Here is a 17,196-nt window from a genome sequence, read left to right on the forward strand (position 1 = left end):
AGAAAAAACAACGATATAAAATAAATAAATTCAATGAATGAATCTTTTTCGTGGGGCAGTTTGGGTTGGAAAGGCTTCAGACTGAGTCTGGTACAGAGGCACAAACATGGGCTTTGGCGTCAGACAGCATTGAGCAGGGCCCCATTGCCCCACCCCCGAGGAAGGGGGGCGGGGGTAGGGGGCTGCGGAAAGGGGCTGGGCTGGGCTGGGCTGTCTGCAGCTCTAGTACAGGAGGCTGAGACTTCTCGAGAGGGACTGAGAGCAGTCACACGCATCCCAGACTCCCTAGAGGACAAGGTGAGCGGGTAAGACTGGACTTTCCTGGAGACCAGACAGTGGTTCTAACCCCCTGAAAGCTACAGCTGGGCAGGTGGACAATTCTTATTTCACTACTGTAGCTGGAGCAGAGGTGCTGCATTTAATGCGGTGTGGGAAAGAGAACGACCAAGAAAGTAGTCGTCTGTGTTTGGACTGGACAGCAGAGACTGGCGGAGGTGGAGGAGAGAAAAAGGGGAACTGTGCATATTGGGAGGAGAACGAGGAATACGGGGCAATGTGAGGGGTAAGAGGAGATCCAGAGAGAATAGGGGTATGCAGAGACGGGTTAAGGAACATTTGGGGGGGTGTGTGCATAGGTAATACAGAGGAGGATGTAAGGAATGGGAAGAGATTTTTGTAGAGTAAATAGGAAATGCGATGGGAAATAGTCCGGAGTCAGGCAGAGTGAATAAGGAGGGGGGGGGGATAAGAAGTGATGGGGGGGGAAGGGCAGACGGGCTGGGACGGAGGCCCCCTAGGGAGGCGGAAAGGGGCGGGACCACTTCCGGCCTTTAGTGGGGACGGCAGTATCTGAGTTTTGGAGGGGCTTGGAGAGAGTGGATGCACTTGGGAATTGGAGGAGGAGGTGAGCCATGGGCCCCAGCGTTGGATGAGAGCCTGTTAGGGGTCGGCCCCACCCTCTGGGATCTGGAGAAAACTTGCCTTAAGAGCCAAATCTTACCGAATCCATCCATTTAGGAAGGGAGGGGACTGGACCCTGTTTGGCTGGGCCCAAGATGGAATCACTTGTTCAGTCCTGAGTTGAGGAGGGGGTGTTACAGGGAAGGAGCCAAACCAATTTGGGTTTTACCATTTGGAGGGGGGCGTGTTAGGATAAAGGGCGGGACCTGGAGGCTCTGTGAAATTGATAGGGTGGATGTGAGTAGGGGAGGGGCTGGGACCACCAGACACTGCGACAATTTGGAAGACTTGTTGGGGAGGGGGCGGGGCCGAACAGCATTGCGGACCTAGAAAGGGGCGTGTGTAGGGGCTGGGTGCTGGACTGAGACCGTGGCCACTGCGCAGGCGCTTTATGTATAGCTAGAAAGGGGCGTGTTGAGAAGTGCTCGCACTGAGACAGGGCCAGCTGCTGAATGCGCATGTGCACGGTGGACTTCAAAGAACGGGTTTGTACTGGGAAAGCAGGCGGGGTTGAAAGGGCGCTGCAACAGACGCGCATGCGCATTCCTGGCCTGCGGCTGGTGGGGGGGGTGCGCTGGGAAAAGGGGGCGGGGTCCTCAGAGCTGCCGCGCTGGCACATCTTCCTGGAGGAGGGGAGGGTGCGGCTGCAGAGAACTGAGACCTAGAGACTGAATTTCTGTATCTGAGAGCATACTGGTTGGGGCTCGGGGAGGGGCTGGGCATTGGGGCCCTAGAGAAGGTGAGGATTAGCTTCTAGGCAGAGCAAGGGATACGACGTTCAGCGGGCTCCCCACTTGACCCAGGCCTTCTCTTCAGACTCAGCTTTGCCGAGTGAACTTGAGACATGTCTGAAACAAGCGAGAGCGGTGCAGGTCCAACTCGCTTTCAGGTAAGACCGATAATTGTCCCCTCTTTCTTTCTGCTTTGCCTTTCCGGCCGCTTCTGCTCCAAACCCTTGGCGCTTCTCCTCCCATCATTGTCATTCTCCACCCACTTCTTCGCCGGGGTGCATCCCCTCTCCCCAGTGGAGGGGAAGCCAGGAGGACAGGAGGAAGGGGGAGAGGGTGGGCGGGCCCTTGTTCTGTCATTACTTTTGACTAAGGGGAAGGGGGAGGCCTTTTTAGGATGAGGTGATCAGAGCACACTGCAGGTAGGAGTTTTTACAGGTCAGAGAAGTGTTGCCTCCAAATTTGGGGACCATTTTTCATAGTTGAGAGTGGGGAGAAGGTCAGTGAACTTTCCTGCTTTCCCTTGCAGGGTAAAGCTTCAGAAAAGGACAGCGGCTCCATGATGCAGGACCTGTTGACCGTGACCCAGAAGTTGGAGGTCTCAGAGACACCAAAGGCTGAAAAGACACCAGAGGTCTCAGAGGCTCCAAAGGACCCCAAAGCCTCTGGGAACCCGAAGGCCACAGAGGTCTCAAAGGCCCCAGAGGCTTCTGAGGCAGCTGTCACCCAGGCCTCACCTACCACACAGCAGACTGATACCCAGGTTCTCGCAGCTGAAAAGAAGAGCCCAGCAGCAGCTGACACCAAGACGCAGAAGGCTGACCTGCAGGCTACCACGGTGCCTGAAACCCAGACCAAAAAGGTCAGCTGTGTTACTGATCCGAAGGTCAATACAAAGGACCCTGAGACTGAGGCTGCTGCCTCTCAGGCTGGAGGAGATGAACCGGAGCCTGAGGGTGCAGCTGTCCAGGTTCAGGAGAACCAGGATACTCGGCCCAAGGTCAAAGCCAAGAATACCCAAAAGGTAAGACCTCCGCCATAACCGCCCTTGTTTCTCCACATTCATCATGCCATTTGGTTGATTTGCTCTGCAAACATTTAAGAGATTCCTGCTCATGAAAGACACAGGGAGCACTCAGAGGTATGTGCTGTAGCTCTTAAATCCCCAGAACTCCCAGGCTGGTGGGGTGTGAGGTGGGAATACACATAGCTGCGATCTGTCTGTGTGCAGTTTATATGTGCACAGTAGCTGTCCACTTTCGGCCTGGAGCTGGACATATGCGTATGTGTAGTCTCCTATCTGAAAGTAACTAGTCTGGTTTTCTTCTCCGGAGAAGGGAACTGATGTCCAGAGAGCAGACTAGTCCAGGGTGCTATAAGCAGAGTCAGTGGTGGGCATAGGAAGAAGAAAAGTAATTCTGAGTTGTTCATGATCCCCTCAGGGAGGAAATTGCCAACTGGTACTCAGTGATAAACCCATGACTCAGGATGGCTGGGGTCCAGTGAGGCAGATTAGTACTACAAAGGACAGGGTTCGGGGATACATCCTGGAAGAGATGGGGTTCGGGGGTGATTTCCAGAGAGACTGAATTAGGAGAAAGAACCACCTGCTTCACTTGCTGATGTTGGCCCTCCTCTCTGTTGATGCAGGCCAAACACCTGGATGGGGAAGAGGACGGCAACAGTGACCAGAGTCAGGCTTCGGAGACCACAGGTGGTCGGAGGGTCTCAAAGGCCCTCATGGCCTCCATGGCCCGCAGAGCTTCAAGGGGACCCATAGCCTTTTGGGCCCGCAGAGCATCAAGGACTCGGTTGGCTGCTTGGGCTCGGAGAGCTTTGCTTTCTCTGAGGTCACCCAGAGCCCGGAGAGGCAAGGCCCGAAGAAGAGCTGCCAAGCTGCAGTCATCCCAAGAACCCGAAGCACCCCCACCTAGAGATGTGGCCCTTTTACAGGGAAGGGTATGGACTCCACCCTCTACATGCCAGCTTTCCCACTGCCTCAGCCGACATCTCTGTTGTGCTTTGAAGTTCTCTGCGGAGTTCTGTGCTTCTCACCATTTGCTTCTCTTTTAGGCAAATGATTTGGTGAAGTACCTGTTGGCTAAAGATCAGACAAAGATTCCCATCAGGCGCTCAGGTAGAGTCCTACACTTTGCTTTGCCTGAGCTCTGCCTCCCCTGCAATTTGCTGGGGACATCCTTCTCTCTTCTTTTCTGTCTCTTCTTTCAAAGTTCTCCCAGTACTGACATCTTTAGTGATAAGCCCCACCCATGGCGTGCACAACAAAGGGTCTGCAGGTTGGACCTGAGGGTCACCTGGTATCTCTACAACGCAGATGCTTATAGCACTCTCCTTTTGCAGATATGCTGAAGGACATCATAAAAGAGTATACTGATGTATACCCTGAAATCATAGAGCGAGCAGGCTATTCCTTGGAGAAGGTGAAGTGGCAGCCCTGGGGGTGGGTGCACTGGGGAAACCTTGAACAGAGGAAGGGTATATTATCACCCTCCTGGGGGGGGAGCACAGAGACCGAATACTTTGCCATCACCGTGCAAATGAGCACACAGTGGCCTAGGGAGGGGCAGCCACTTATCACAAGTCACTGGTGGAAACACAGCCGGTACTAAAGCTATGCAGCTGAGCTCTGGCTTCTGTCTGCTGCTGGATATACCATCTCATGTATTGCGGTTGCTCACATCTCTGTCTCCCCAAATGCCCACAGACACTATTGATGACTATTATGTTTTTTATATGGTGTGCTTTGTACTGAACTATATGCTTTATATACAATATTCCATTCATTTTTCTGTCACACCAAAGCACTTTAGCTATAATGAGGAGCTACAGGGTGTCTGGAAAGTTGAATGCTGTGAGTTTATAAGCTATTCTTCTCGTCCACAGGTATTTGGAATTCAACTGAAGGAAATTGACAAGAGTGACCACTTATATATTCTTCTCAGTACCTTAGAGCCCACTGATGCAGGCATACTGGGAACGTAAGCTGGGACAGTGCCAGGGTGGGAAGGGGCTTCTGCTTCCTCTTAGAAGCTCAGGAACGGTGGTCTAAACGCCCATGTCCCAGCTCCCACACATGGCTGGGTCCCTGTGAGCAGTAGTGGTGCCAGATTATGACTGGCAGAAGGGTTTCAGAGCCTGGAGTGGCCATTGCTGCTGTCAGGTTTGCTTGCTAACAAGCTCCCAGGAAATCAGCCTATTGTTACTTATCTCTTCTTTGGAGTGCCTGGCCTGGCTGTGGAAGTCCCTCAAAGGGGGGAGGGACTTCTGGTGTGGACCATGATGCTTGAGAGCAGGAGTATCACTACTAGAACTTCTCAGGGCCGGGGAAATTGGGAGAGAAAGAAAAGACTCCTGTTGGCTGAGCTTCCATGTGGTGGACAGGGCTTCTTCCATGTCCTGCTAACCTTGGGTAGGGATAGTATATGGTTTCCCATTTTACTGGAGACCTTGGCTCAAGAGTGAAAGCACCTTCCCTTGGGTTATTGATAGCTGGGACCACAGAGTAGGCTGAATTCTCAGTATCTGCGGAATCTAGGAGAGGCTGGCCTAATGAGCTGTGCCTTATGATGATGACTTATGCTCCTAAACTTTCTTTGTCTTAGAACCAAGGACTCACCTAAGCTGGGTCTCCTTATGGTGCTTCTTAGCATCATCTTCATGAATGGAAATCGGTCCAGTGAGGGTGAGTGGCTGGGCATGCAGCTAAATAGGTGGCTGTTGTCTGAATTCCAGGTGCTCATTTTCTGTCCTTGTCTCCTTGCCTCCTCTTGCAGCTGTCATCTGGGAGGTGCTGCGCAAGCTGGGGCTGCGTCCTGGGTATGATTGGGCTCTCTCAGCGCTTGCTGTCCGTGTTGTCTTTTGGCAAGAGAGGACGGTCCCAGGATTGCATCAACCTGGTGGTCTGGTGGAGCGTGGGGTGGGGGTGGGGAATATTGGACTGGGTAGTGGGCCCGGAGTTCTGACCTGTATGGATGGGGAAGTGTCTCTCATCTCTACTCACCTTCTTGCCATCTCTTGAGCTTTCCCTGCACTATAAATCTGTTTTCTCTCATGAGAATACCTCTGCCAGTACCTGGGCCTCTGCCAGTACCTGGGAAGTGTAACAGATCTGAATATATTAATTTGTTCATTCAGCTTTCTATGTTCTCAGCATCCATCACTCACTCTTTGGAGATGTGAAGAAACTCATTACCGATGAGTTTGTGAAGCAGAAGTAAGTGCCTATGGCCGGTGTTGGTGTGTTCCATGCATTTGGTCTCTCTTGATAATGGATGTGTACCTGCAAGTCTGCATGTGTTTGCGGTCTGAATGTGTGCATGTGTATACGCTATTGACAGATTATTTCTGGGAGCGGTCACAGATTTCGGTTTCAAATGTGGCTTCAGAACAACTCTGTGAGGGAGATGGAAACAGTCTTAATGAATTAAAGTCATTTGCTCAGTGTTGGTTACACAGGTAGCAAATAAAAATTGTGTTTAGAACATGGCTTCTTTTACTCTGCTAAGTAATGCTTCATAAAAATTAATTTCCATTAAAATGGCCTCAAGTGGTACCCTTAAGCAACCCAGGACAGTGCTGGGTACTGACTTGTGCATTTGATTTCATTTACATAACTGTGTACCATTCACAGGTGAGGGATTTGATCCCTAAGAGGGGATGGTTGAGCATGGCCCACAGGTGATTTTTAAAAGGCTCACTTGGGTCTGGAGTCCTAACCTGTTAAATTTGTAAGTAGAAGCTTACCTTATATCATTGGGTGTCAGAGAAGACTATGCATGCGCTCACATAGAGAAACAGGTGTGTTTAGAAGCATGAGCATGCACACACACACACACACACACACACACATATGCACGTGGGGGGGAGAGACAGACAAAGAGAGACAGAGAGACAGGGAAACGAGAGACAGAGACTAAAGGAAGTCAATCAAGAACAGTTCTCTCTCTCTTTCTTTCTCCTCATATACTCCAAACTGGCCTCAAACTTATGTCTCCAAGGATGACCATTAACCCCTGATCATCCTGCTTCAGCCTTCTGAGAACTGGAATTAAAGGCCTGTGCCACTATGCCTGGCCAGTCATTTTTTTTTTTAATAGCGTATCTTTCCAGAGCTTGGCTAGTCTTCCTTCCAAATCCTTGCAGTGTGGTGTGCTCAGAGCAGGGACCCTGAAGAATGGCCTCTCTGTTTACAACACACCCAACAGAAATCTTGGGCCACTGTCACAAGGAGCACAACACTTTGTTCTCCTGCGAGCAAGTGCCCTACATGTTTCTCCCCAATTCTTCCACACGAGTTCTGGGCATTACCAATAGAACGCGGTTCAGTATTGGGGAAGGGCTAAAGTATTTAGTTGGGAATATGTGTATTTGCAGCCCATCTAGTCCACTCAGGAGTGGTTCACATTTGACCCTCGAAATAGATTTTGAATCTCTCTTTTATAGGTACCTGGACTACGCCCAAGTACCCAACAGCAATCCTCCTGAATATGAGTTCTTCTGGGGCCTACGCTCCTACTATGAAACCAGCAAGATGAAAGTTCTCAAGTTTGCTTGTAAGGTAATTGGAGAGCCATTTGTACTTGGCGTGTGAAGGTTATAGGGTACTCTGGGATGGGGTGTTCTGTGTTCAGAGTGTCCCAATGTTCTTATCTGGGCATTTTAAAGCTTCTGAGTTATCAAACACTGACAAGCACTGTATCATCTAATCCTCACAACTGGTACGACCTTGTGATAACATGTGAAAACAGCCTCAGAGAAGTTGGCAGATGATACAGCCATATCATAGAGCCAGTTAAGAGTCGATGAAGGGATAAAACAGGTGGTGCAAGATTACGATAGCACTAAACCGTATTGATACATGACATACATTGTATAGTATGGTGCCTTGTAAACAGCAGATGCTCAGCTCTCTGATTGTGCACTTTCTAAGGGTTATTTTTTCCACTTCAGGTGCAGAAGAAGGATCCTAAGGAATGGGCAGCTCAGTACCGAGAGGCGATGGAAGCAGATTTGAAGGCTGCAGCTGAGGCTGCTGCAGAAGCCAAGGCCAGAGCTGAGATTAGAGCTCAGATGGGCATTGGGCTCGGCTCTGAGAATGCCGCTGGGCCCTGCAACTGGGACGAAGCTGATATTGGACCGTGGGCAAAGGCCCGGATCCAGGCAGGAGCTGGAACTAAAGCCAAAGCCCAAGCCCAAGAAAGTGGTGGTGCCAGTGCTGGTGCCAGTACCGGTACCAGTGTTGGTACTGGCGGCAGTGCCAGTGCCAGTGCTGGTGCCAGTGGTGGCTTCAGTACCAGCTCCAATTTGACTGCCACTCTCACATTTGGGCTCTTCGCTGGCCTTAGTGGAGCTGGGGCCAGTACCAGCAGCAGCTCTGGTGCCTGTGGTTTCTCCTACAAGTGAGCTGCAGGTATCTGTCATGGTGCCAGTGAAGTACCTGGGGCTCATGGGAGTGGGATGGAGAGCTGAGTCCTGGGTTGGAGATAAGCATGAAGCATGTGCAAAGACACTGCTGTGATTTTCCTGGGTCCTGTTTGCTAGATATCGACTGATTTTCCTTTACTTGTGTTTGCAGATATTGCTCGTAATCGCCGCATCTTCCTCTCAAGCCAGGGTGTGCTCTCAGAAACCTACTTAACACCGCACTCTAGGCAGCTACTATTAATCGTTTGAAGTTGACACTCTATATTAAATCTATTTGCCATTTCTCAGTTTATTGCCTTTTTTGGTAGACTGTCACATCCTAAAAACAATTGGCAACGTTTCCATCTCAGTGGTTGGACTCCTGAGAATGAGAATTAGCACATCTCTCTGGAGTAGGTCAGGCTCTTCTCTCCCCAAAGTAGGTAGGATTTTTGTGGTGTAGAGTCATGGGGCTTGGGGTTCCAGAAGACGCTGTTTCAAAAAGAGGCCTGACTCTTCTTTTGAGGAATGTGACTGAAAACTGTAGAGGAAGGTGAGTGGTTAGAGAGACCCAAATGAAAGACTATTTTCTTGGGGAAGAAGAGTGTAATATAGTGGGCTAGGAGCCAGTGGAGAGGAAAAAGTTAAACACTGATCCATGCATCCCAGTCCCCGAGAAGATGAAAGGCCTGGATCGCTGGGAAGTCTGGGAGAGTACACTGTCTAGACAGGAGTTAGAGAGGAGATGCCGAGGAATGGGAAGATCCTAATAGTGCAGAGAGCTCAGGATTGGGACAGGGAAGCAGCAGAGACACAACAGTGTGACTGACATTTCAGGTATAGAAAACAAGAAAACAAGTATTGGTTTACTCCAGGGGTTGGGTTTTGTCATTCAGCTTTAGAATAAGAACACAGGACCCAAGGGAGTGTGAATCTACATCTTAGCTACTGTGTTCTGGTGCTTGACTTAAAACAGTACTTACTAAGACTGACAGAGGAGGCTAGACAGATGTGGAGACAGATGAGTATATGAGGTAGAAAAGGACCAGTGTGTCGGGAGGGGGGTGTCTATGATTAGGAATCTCAAGTCCAAGAATGGGGCACCAAGCTAAATAAACATCCATGGTGGCTGCTGTATGTCTGATGGCATTCTAGGTGTTAGGGGGAAGAGTATGGCGAGAACTTAAGCTTAGTCACGCAGGATAGTTGTATGTAAGAATATGATGACTTGGAGGCCAGGATTAGTTGAGCTATCCATACGGGAGTCAAATCATCTGTAGAGTAGCAAGAGTGCAGATGAAGAGGACCACTATGAACCAGGGAACCCAAAATCCTCTCCTGTGATTAAAGGTGGTCTCTGCCATTGCTCACTAAGGGCTAGTGGAGATTGACTTGAGTGAATGTGGGAAGAGTCTTGCCCTTTTCTTTGTGGAAAAACTTACCATCTCTAATTCCTATAATAGCTCCTCAGTCACTGAGAAACTCTTGTGGGTAAGGGGGCCCTTGTAATCGTCACCTCTTCCATTCTACATAAAATTAAAGCAACATTTATTGCTTAGGAAAAATGATTGGGGGGAAAAGAAACCAACTACAAAACACCAGGCAGAGAGGAACCAGTCTTACCTATATGGCCATCACTTCAGATCTACTTTCACTTCCGGGGAGGACTTCACTAGAAGCAGGTCCTTCTATTGGGGTACAAGCCATGGTCTTCTCAGAAGGCTGGATGGTACCTATGATCTGCAGTTGGAGTCAGCCTTGGCATCCGAGGAAGGAGTCAGTGGATACTGTGTCAAAGGTTCTTTCATATGTAAAAATGGGGACTAGCAGATAATGGGGGCACTGAAGAACTCGAGGACTGTGGGTCTAATAAGACTGGACTTTAAAGAACTTGACAAAGCTATGACTAAGTGAGCGTGAAGAATCTGCCCTTGCTATGTGTCCTCCACAGGGTACTGGGCTTGTAGGGTTCCCCACTTCTCAGGAAACTTAGGGTTGGCTCTTTTCCAAATGTCAGGCCTTGAAGGCAGGTGGGATAGGAAGAAAACCATCATCCCTGGCAAGCAAGGTTCTAGCATGGAAGAGGATATGGCAGAGAAAATGACAGAAGACCTTGTTTCGGCCACCTTTTCAGCCTAGATGCCATTATTGTAAGAAGTGGACACTGCAGTTTCTAGTCCTTCCTTTAGGGCATCATTAGTTAACTCCAAATTCTACATTATATCCTCTATTTTCTCTCTGGCTAGGAGTCGGAAGAGCTCTTTGAACAATTTCACCTTCTAGAAAGCCTGCAGATATTGATAGTGGATTGTAATATTGTGACATAATTATGATTCATGTATAAAGAAAAAGTAAGCATGGCCTGCAGTCCCAGCTTAGGAGTCTGAGGTAGGAAGACTGTAAGTTCAAGAGCTGCCTGGTTTACAGAGTGAGTTCACGGCCAGCCTGGGCAAATTACTGAGAACCTGTCTTCAATAAGAAGTGAGAAGAGGAGAGAATGTAGCTCATTGGCAGAGTGCTTGCCTACCGTTGTAGCAAAAAGCTACAAGGCCTTTGCTTCAACCCCCAGCGCCACTTAAAAAAAAATCCAACAGGTTAATAATGATTAGATAAATGTTTTAAGCGAAAAAGTAAACGTGAGTGACAACTCGTAGAGAAATTATACATAACAACTATTGTTGCACTGGGGCAGTTTGTACACTAGTTGATGAACAAGCACGGAGTTGTATGAAGAGAGCTGTTTGTAAGTTGGTAGGACATCAATATTCCCACACAGCCCGTTTTGAGAGAGTTGTTCGCTTACTACTCAAAAGATCGACAGGCGAAGCAGTTAGAACTCTGCCTGGTACACAACATGCGCCCTTGAAGTATTCTGTTCCAATATCACCATCACAGTCGGTTCTCCCAATATTCTCCCTATTTTCTGGCCCTCTAGCCTGACTCAACTGCCATTGATTAGGGTGTCTGACCAGGTTGCTTTCTTGTTTGTGTTGTGTTAGTTTTAGAGATGGCGTCTCAAGTAGCCCAGGATGGCCTCGGACACCCCTATGTAGCTTAGACTGGTCTTAAATTCCGTATACTTTTGCCTCTGACACCCTCTAAAGTGCTGGGGTGACAGGGTACTTTCCAGATAAAGAGACCAGGCAGATGTGCATTCCCCAGACGGATTGCTCCTTTGTGCTTCCTAGCAGGGTCACATTGAGCAGGGCTGTAACAGCTCAAACCCCAGCTGAGTCCTCCTTGTCATGTTTCATCTACAAACCATGTTCCCAGCTTCTCTTCTCCTAGAAGTTAGTCGTCAGGAGTTCTGAATTAGGCCCTAGGGGCGAGCTACACAATGAAGGGCACACGTAGGTGTTAACAGGGAAGCATGAGCCTAGTGTAATTCACAAGCACATTCAGGGCCTACTCCACTCCCATATGCGCCACTCCTCTCTGGTCACGGTCACTGCCTGCCACATTTATGTTTGATGGATTACAGAACAAAATTTGTATGTGCTGTCTATACTGCATGGTCACTTGGGGGCCCCTGCATTAGGCATTTGAAATATACTAGGATCCAGTCATTTAAATTGGTTAGGTAATTTTCAGGTTAAGTTCAAACAGAACAGTTAAGTGAAGAGAGCATGAACTCTGGGAGCCCAGAGGGGGATCTGCTCTCCTGCGTACAGGGTATTATTAAGCAAAGGTGGCATGTGCGAGGAACATCAACACAAATACACACAGGCACTGATTTGTGTAGTAGAGTCACAGTTGGCGCTGCTTACCTGAGAACTCTACGGATGAAGACGATTGGCCTTTGAAATGAGGGGCAGTGGGAATGGCTCTGTGGGTAAAGCGCTTGCTGTCTAAGTGTGAGATCTTCACTTAGGAGCCTTAACGTCCACACAAAAACCCTAATGGGTATGAGAACCCGCCTGTAACCCCGATGCTTCAGGAGGCAGACACAGAAGATCCTCTGGGTGAGCTGGCCATCTAGCTGAATCGGTAAATGCTGGGTTCAGGAAGAGACCTGAAGCAGTAAATAAAGGAGAGAACAATTGAAGAACACATCTGCCATCAACCTCTGGCTCCCACACATGCACTGCCATACATGTGAATGGACATGGATGCCCATTCCACATACGTGAAAGACAGAAAGCAGGCCTGGTACACTGTGCTGAGGAGTGTAAATTGAAGGTTTAGGTCTGGTGTGTACACACATGCACACATTTGTATGTACAAGAGGTACTCATATACTCATATGGACATGGCCATCCATCAAACGGAAGAATGAGTTGCATAGGCAGGGCAGGGTTGGCTCCAGTGAAGAGACCGGGAGAGGTAGACTGATGCATCAAGTTGTTTCTTTACCTGCTTTAGAGAGTGGGAGAGCTGAGAATCAAGTCAGAGGATACCTCCAGGAGAGACCTCCAGCGTGGGAGATGCAGAACGCTAGTATAGACAGGGCTTCAGAGGGCAGTTCAAGACGGGACATCTCCCACCTACCCAGCAGAAGTGCCCAGGTCAAGCAAGAAGCCTTAGTTTTCAGTCTTACATCTGATGCCATGTGCTGGTCATGAGACCTGGGGCTGCTCTCTGCTCCTCCGTGGCTCAGCTTCCTCCTCCATAAACGATGACAGTTATTCCCAGTTCACACTGCCATTGTCAATCAAGTGGGCTCACACACGTGGAAGCTGATCATGCCATGACTGCGTATAGGTGTCTGATAAAAGACAATAAGGGCAACGAATGTCTTTCCTGCAAGCCATTCCCAACCTGTGCCACACAGACAGAGGCTTTTCAAGCAATATGTATGCTAACAAGCCCAGGCAAAGGATCAGATGCTGAAAAATGAATGTCTTTATGAAACTAGTACCTAAAGTTTATGTTACTGAACTGGGCTGGGGGAAAAGGATACTCATGACATAAGAGAATCAGAAACAGAACAAAAAAGGAAGAGATGTCCAAAGGCCAGTGACCTCTGGGATAAGGAACGAATAGGGAGGACTTCCTGAATGACTAGATCTTGGAGCAGGATCAGGAACTTGGAAGGAATGGAGTGAGCAAGAGGCAGAAGGAGGGTGAGGACAGTGGGGTTTCTCAAATAAGTTAGGGGGCAGCATCAACACTGAGTCATGAAGACGAGGGATTCAGGCTGAGATCCAAAGGTCACTTATCTATGTACTTGACAGTTGCCAGCTAACAGAGGGACCAAAGAGGACAGCAAGCTGGGCATGGGCAAAGAGCAGAGTGGTGAGGATGATGAGGAGAAACATCCAGTAGGGGAAGGGTGGTCACTGTGATGGAGCTTGAGAAGAAGTCAGATTTGTGCAGCCCTGGAGCACCATACGACAGGTCTTTCAGAAGCAGTAGGTATATGGAAGCCTGCAATGGCACTCCTGACACTGTAATGAACAATGACCAGGAACAGCTTTTTAAACATGTGTTATTATTTAGCTATATATTTTGTTTTTGTTTTTGTTTTTTCGAGACAGGATTTCTTTCTGTAGCTTTGGAGCATGTCCTGGAACTTGCTCTATAGACCAGCCTTGAGCTCAAAGAGGTCCGCTTGCCTCTGCCTCCCAAGTAAAGGGATTAGAGGCATGTGCCACGAATGCCCAGCCCATGAACACCTTTTACCACAACATAGAGGTACCTGTCTTAAGAATTTCCATATGAAACCACTTAAAAGAAACTTGATTTTTCAACCAAGCTGGGGTATCACTAGACCAATATAAGCATTTCCCTGGGAGTTGAGTAGACAGAAACAGAAAAATTACATAATTCAAGAGGCTAGCTACCCTGGCAAAGATTTTAAGCACAGATCTGACTGGTGGGAGCCTGCTCAGCCAGAAACACAACATGGTGCCCTTGGTGCAAGTTGGGTTCCAAGCCAAGATGGACTTTGTCCTAGGACAGAGCCATGTGATCAAGGCTTCAGTTTGTTGATCTGTCGAATGAAAGAGACAACTATGACCCAAGACCACAAGAAGAGGTTTATTTTCCAGAGCTGAGAATGCATCCTAGGGCCGTGTTGATGCAGGAGGTCATTCTCCCACAGAGCTACTCCCTAAGACCCACTGCAAAATGCGGGCCAAGCCTCCCTCCACGGGATTTAATGAATGCTGGCCGTGGTGCTATCCTTCAGTTCCATTTGACACTCAAGGAGGTCCAGGTGTACTTCCAACTATCTTGCCCATGAGCTCACATCTGACCCTCCAATAACCCCTTCTGATCAAAGAGCTACTGTCCCCTCTATGCTGTTCCTAAGGAGACTGGAGCTCAAAAAAAGAACAAGTGGAGGAGAAAGGGAACAAGTGGCCCTGGGCAAACAGGGCACTATCAGGGACCTGGGCCCATGGGCCAGCTGAGTCTTGCAGCCTGAATGCTTAAGCCCCAGCTATAAATGGCAGCTCCCTCCCCCTTCTCCTTAAAGGTTAAAACAGAGGATAGAAGTAGTCCTGTGGGGATAAAACAAAACAAAGAGCCCTGGAAGGAAGGAAGCCCAGGGAATGTATGTGAGCAGGCTTCTCAGAGCATGGGGGCTCGGTTTGCCCCTAAGCTTCCTGACAGCTGTAGCAGGAAGGGGGGGGGGTAGAAGTCCCAAGTCTCCATTTTCTGGAGAAAAGGAGACATTTCTAAATGGACACTTGTCTTGAAAGAAAATTCCAGAGGAGTTGATGTTGCAGTTGGTTCAGAGAACGTCCAGAAGTAAAAGGCAGGAGTGATTTCAGGAGACCATATGAGGCTCATTCACATGGTGATTCTCATTCACATGGTGATTCTCATTCACATGGTCCAGGGGCAGAGGGAGAAGAAGAGCCAGGCCATTGTGTCCCAGAGGAGATCCCTGCTAGCCTGCCCTGTCTCACAGCAGGAAGGACAGGAGAGGAGCCCAGCCCTGCCACTGTGTCTGTCTCTGTCCTCCCCACCCACTACACTGTCCCTCTAGAGGAGGACACTGACATCCTGGTGGAGCTGGGGACAAGAGAGTCCTCCAGAGACAGGACTTGGGTTGGGTGCTAAGTGAGGCAGGGGAGGTTTTAGGTGAAGGACAGACCCTCCACCTCCAGTGCTGGAGCTGAGGGAGGGCTGGGTGTGGCAGGCAGGGTGTGATGAGTGGGAAGGGCAGGATCTGGCCACAGGGCTTGTGACAGAGTGGCAATGGGGAGCTGGAAGGGCATGCTTGGCAAGTGGAGCAGCTGCGGGAACGAGGGATAGCTTCCCCACCCTCCCCACACATTGTCCCTCTCACTGTCCCCCTTCCATGGCTTTTCTCTCAACTGAGCCCTCCATGTTACCTCAACGCCCATACAGGTGAGGGTGACCTACCCCATCTACCAGGATAAAGAGGGCAGAGACCTGTGACTGCATCACCTTCTCCCCAACACTGCAAGACCAGTCTGCCTTCTCCAGCTCAGGCATCATGGCTGACTTCACGGTCCACAATAATGTGCTCATGGAGGACATCATTGGAGACGTGCAGGTATCTGGACCTGGGACATGCAGAATTCATTGGTAAATAGTCACTCGGGTCAGAATCATGGTCTGGGCTACATGAAATGTCCCTCTGAGCTTGACAAGATACCTGTGAGAGCCAGTCATCAGGGACAAGGTGAGTGACTTCATTCCTTGGGAATCCTGTAAGCAGGCCACAGGGACAAAGAACTGGAGGACTTGAAGCAGGGCCCGAATGGACGCCCCTAGCTGTGTCCTTCATTAGCCAGCTCAGAAGCAGGCAAGGCATTGCTGAGTATTCGGCCTTCCATGCTTTCTGTAGCTCCCAGACTGCCCTGTTGTCCTTGGCTTTCTTGCTGTGGTTGGCTTCTGAACACTTGTTCCCCATCATGAGGCCCTTTCCTGCACAGGAAGTGTGTCAACTCTGAGCCTGCACACCCCTGGAGAGAGGGGAGCTCTATTCTAACAGCTGAGCAGGGCAGCCCTGACCCAGGACCTCACCCTTTCCCCACCCCGGGCTTACTGGTGAGGTTGGCCAGTGACTGGGAAGTCAGTTCCCGAGGCCTTTCCTGCCTTTCCTCCTTCCAAGCACAACCCCATCCTGCTGAAAGGTTCCAGGCCACCAAGCACCTTTCTCTACCACTACCTGAGCCAGTCCTGCAGAGCACAGGAGCAATGATTTGCTCAGGCTCACTGCTGCCCTGGGTGGGATTCCTCTACATCCTCCACTGCTCAGCATCTGCTTCTTTATTCTGTCCCTGGTAAACTCCTTCCAATCTATATCCACTCCAGATCTCAGCATCTCCATCCCCTCCTCATGTCAGCATCTCCATCCCCTCCTTATGTCAGCATCTCCATCCCCTCCTCATCTCAGCATCTCCATCCCCTCCTCATCTCAGCATCTCCATCCCCTCCTCATCTCAGCATCTCCATCCCCTCCTCATCTCAGCATCTCCATCCCCTCCTCATCTCAGCATCTCCATCCCCTCCTCATCTCAGCATCTCCATCCCCTCCTCATCTCAGCATCTCCATCCCCTCCTCATCTCAGCATCTCCATCCCCTCCTCATCTCAGCATCTCCATCCCCTCCTCATCTCAGCATCTCCATCCCCTCCTCATCTCAGCATCTCCATCCCCTCCTCATCTCAGCATCTCCATCCCCTCCTCATCTCAGCATCTCCATCCCCTCCTCATCTCAGCATCTCCATCCCCTCCTCATCTCAGCATCTCCATCCCCTCCTCATCTCAGCATCTCCATCCCCTCCTCATCTCAGCATCTCCATCCCCTCCTCATCTCAGCATCTCCATCCCCTCCTCATCTCAGCATCTCCATCCCCTCCTCATCTCAGCATCTCCATCCCCTCCTCATCTCAGCATCTCCATCCCCTCCTCATCTCAGCATCTCCATCCCCTCCTCATCTCAGCATCTCCATCCCCTCCTCATCTCAGCATCTCCATCCCCTCCTCATCTGATAATCTTTATCCCCTCCTCATCTCACCATCTCCACCCCTCCTCATCTCAGCATCTCCATCCCCTCCTCATCTTACCATCTCCACCCCTCCTCATCTGATAATCTCCATCTTCTCCTCATGTGATGATCTCCATCCCCTCCACATCTCACCCACAGTTGAACTCCCCCACCCC

General features: G+C 49.8%; 1 protein-coding gene and 1 non-coding gene across 6 annotated transcripts; both read left to right on the plus strand.

The window, feature by feature from the left end:
• Positions 1-217: 217 nt before the first annotated feature.
• On the plus strand, positions 218-8,419 carry Maged2 (MAGE family member D2). 5 transcript variants are annotated; one of them, XM_050128344.1, is made up of 13 exons: positions 218-297; positions 1,777-1,849; positions 2,218-2,712; positions 3,339-3,647; positions 3,762-3,825; positions 4,050-4,129; positions 4,593-4,687; positions 5,312-5,391; positions 5,483-5,525; positions 5,860-5,922; positions 7,152-7,266; positions 7,659-8,118; positions 8,284-8,419. In XM_050128344.1, the coding sequence occupies exons 2-12, from the start codon at positions 1,805-1,807 to the stop codon at positions 8,109-8,111; spliced, it is 1,842 nt and encodes a 613-aa protein (XP_049984301.1). In that variant the 5' UTR covers positions 218-297; positions 1,777-1,804; the 3' UTR covers positions 8,112-8,118; positions 8,284-8,419. The 5 variants fall into 5 exon arrangements, with proteins under 5 accessions (XP_049984301.1, XP_049984303.1, XP_049984302.1 ...); XM_050128346.1 differs by having other exon boundaries at positions 232-305; XM_050128345.1 differs by lacking the exon at positions 218-297 and adding an exon at positions 821-904.
• On the plus strand, positions 6,853-6,979 carry LOC126492173 (small nucleolar RNA SNORA11). The gene has a single exon (XR_007589542.1). It is a non-coding gene; the product is annotated as a small nucleolar RNA SNORA11 (small nucleolar RNA).
• Positions 8,420-17,196: the final 8,777 nt, after the last annotated feature.

This window comes from Alexandromys fortis, unplaced genomic scaffold (assembly GCF_014885135.2).
Source record: "Alexandromys fortis isolate MF-2015 unplaced genomic scaffold, M_Fortis_MF-2015_v1.1 scaffold_295, whole genome shotgun sequence".
NCBI classification, from domain to species: Eukaryota; Metazoa; Chordata; class Mammalia; order Rodentia; family Cricetidae; genus Alexandromys; species Alexandromys fortis.

Bases quoted from the DNA above. Each gene is read 5' to 3' on its own strand.
- Maged2 (XM_050128344.1), top strand. From the start codon at position 1,805: ATGTCTGAAACAAGCGAGAGCGGTGCAGGTCCAACTCGCTTTCAG. The intron at 4,688-5,311 runs GTAAGCTGGGAC...TCTTTGTCTTAG, and splicing joins GATGCAGGCATACTGGGAAC to AACCAAGGACTCACCTAAGC. The intron at 5,526-5,859 runs GTATGATTGGGC...CTATGTTCTCAG, and splicing joins AAGCTGGGGCTGCGTCCTGG to CATCCATCACTCACTCTTTG.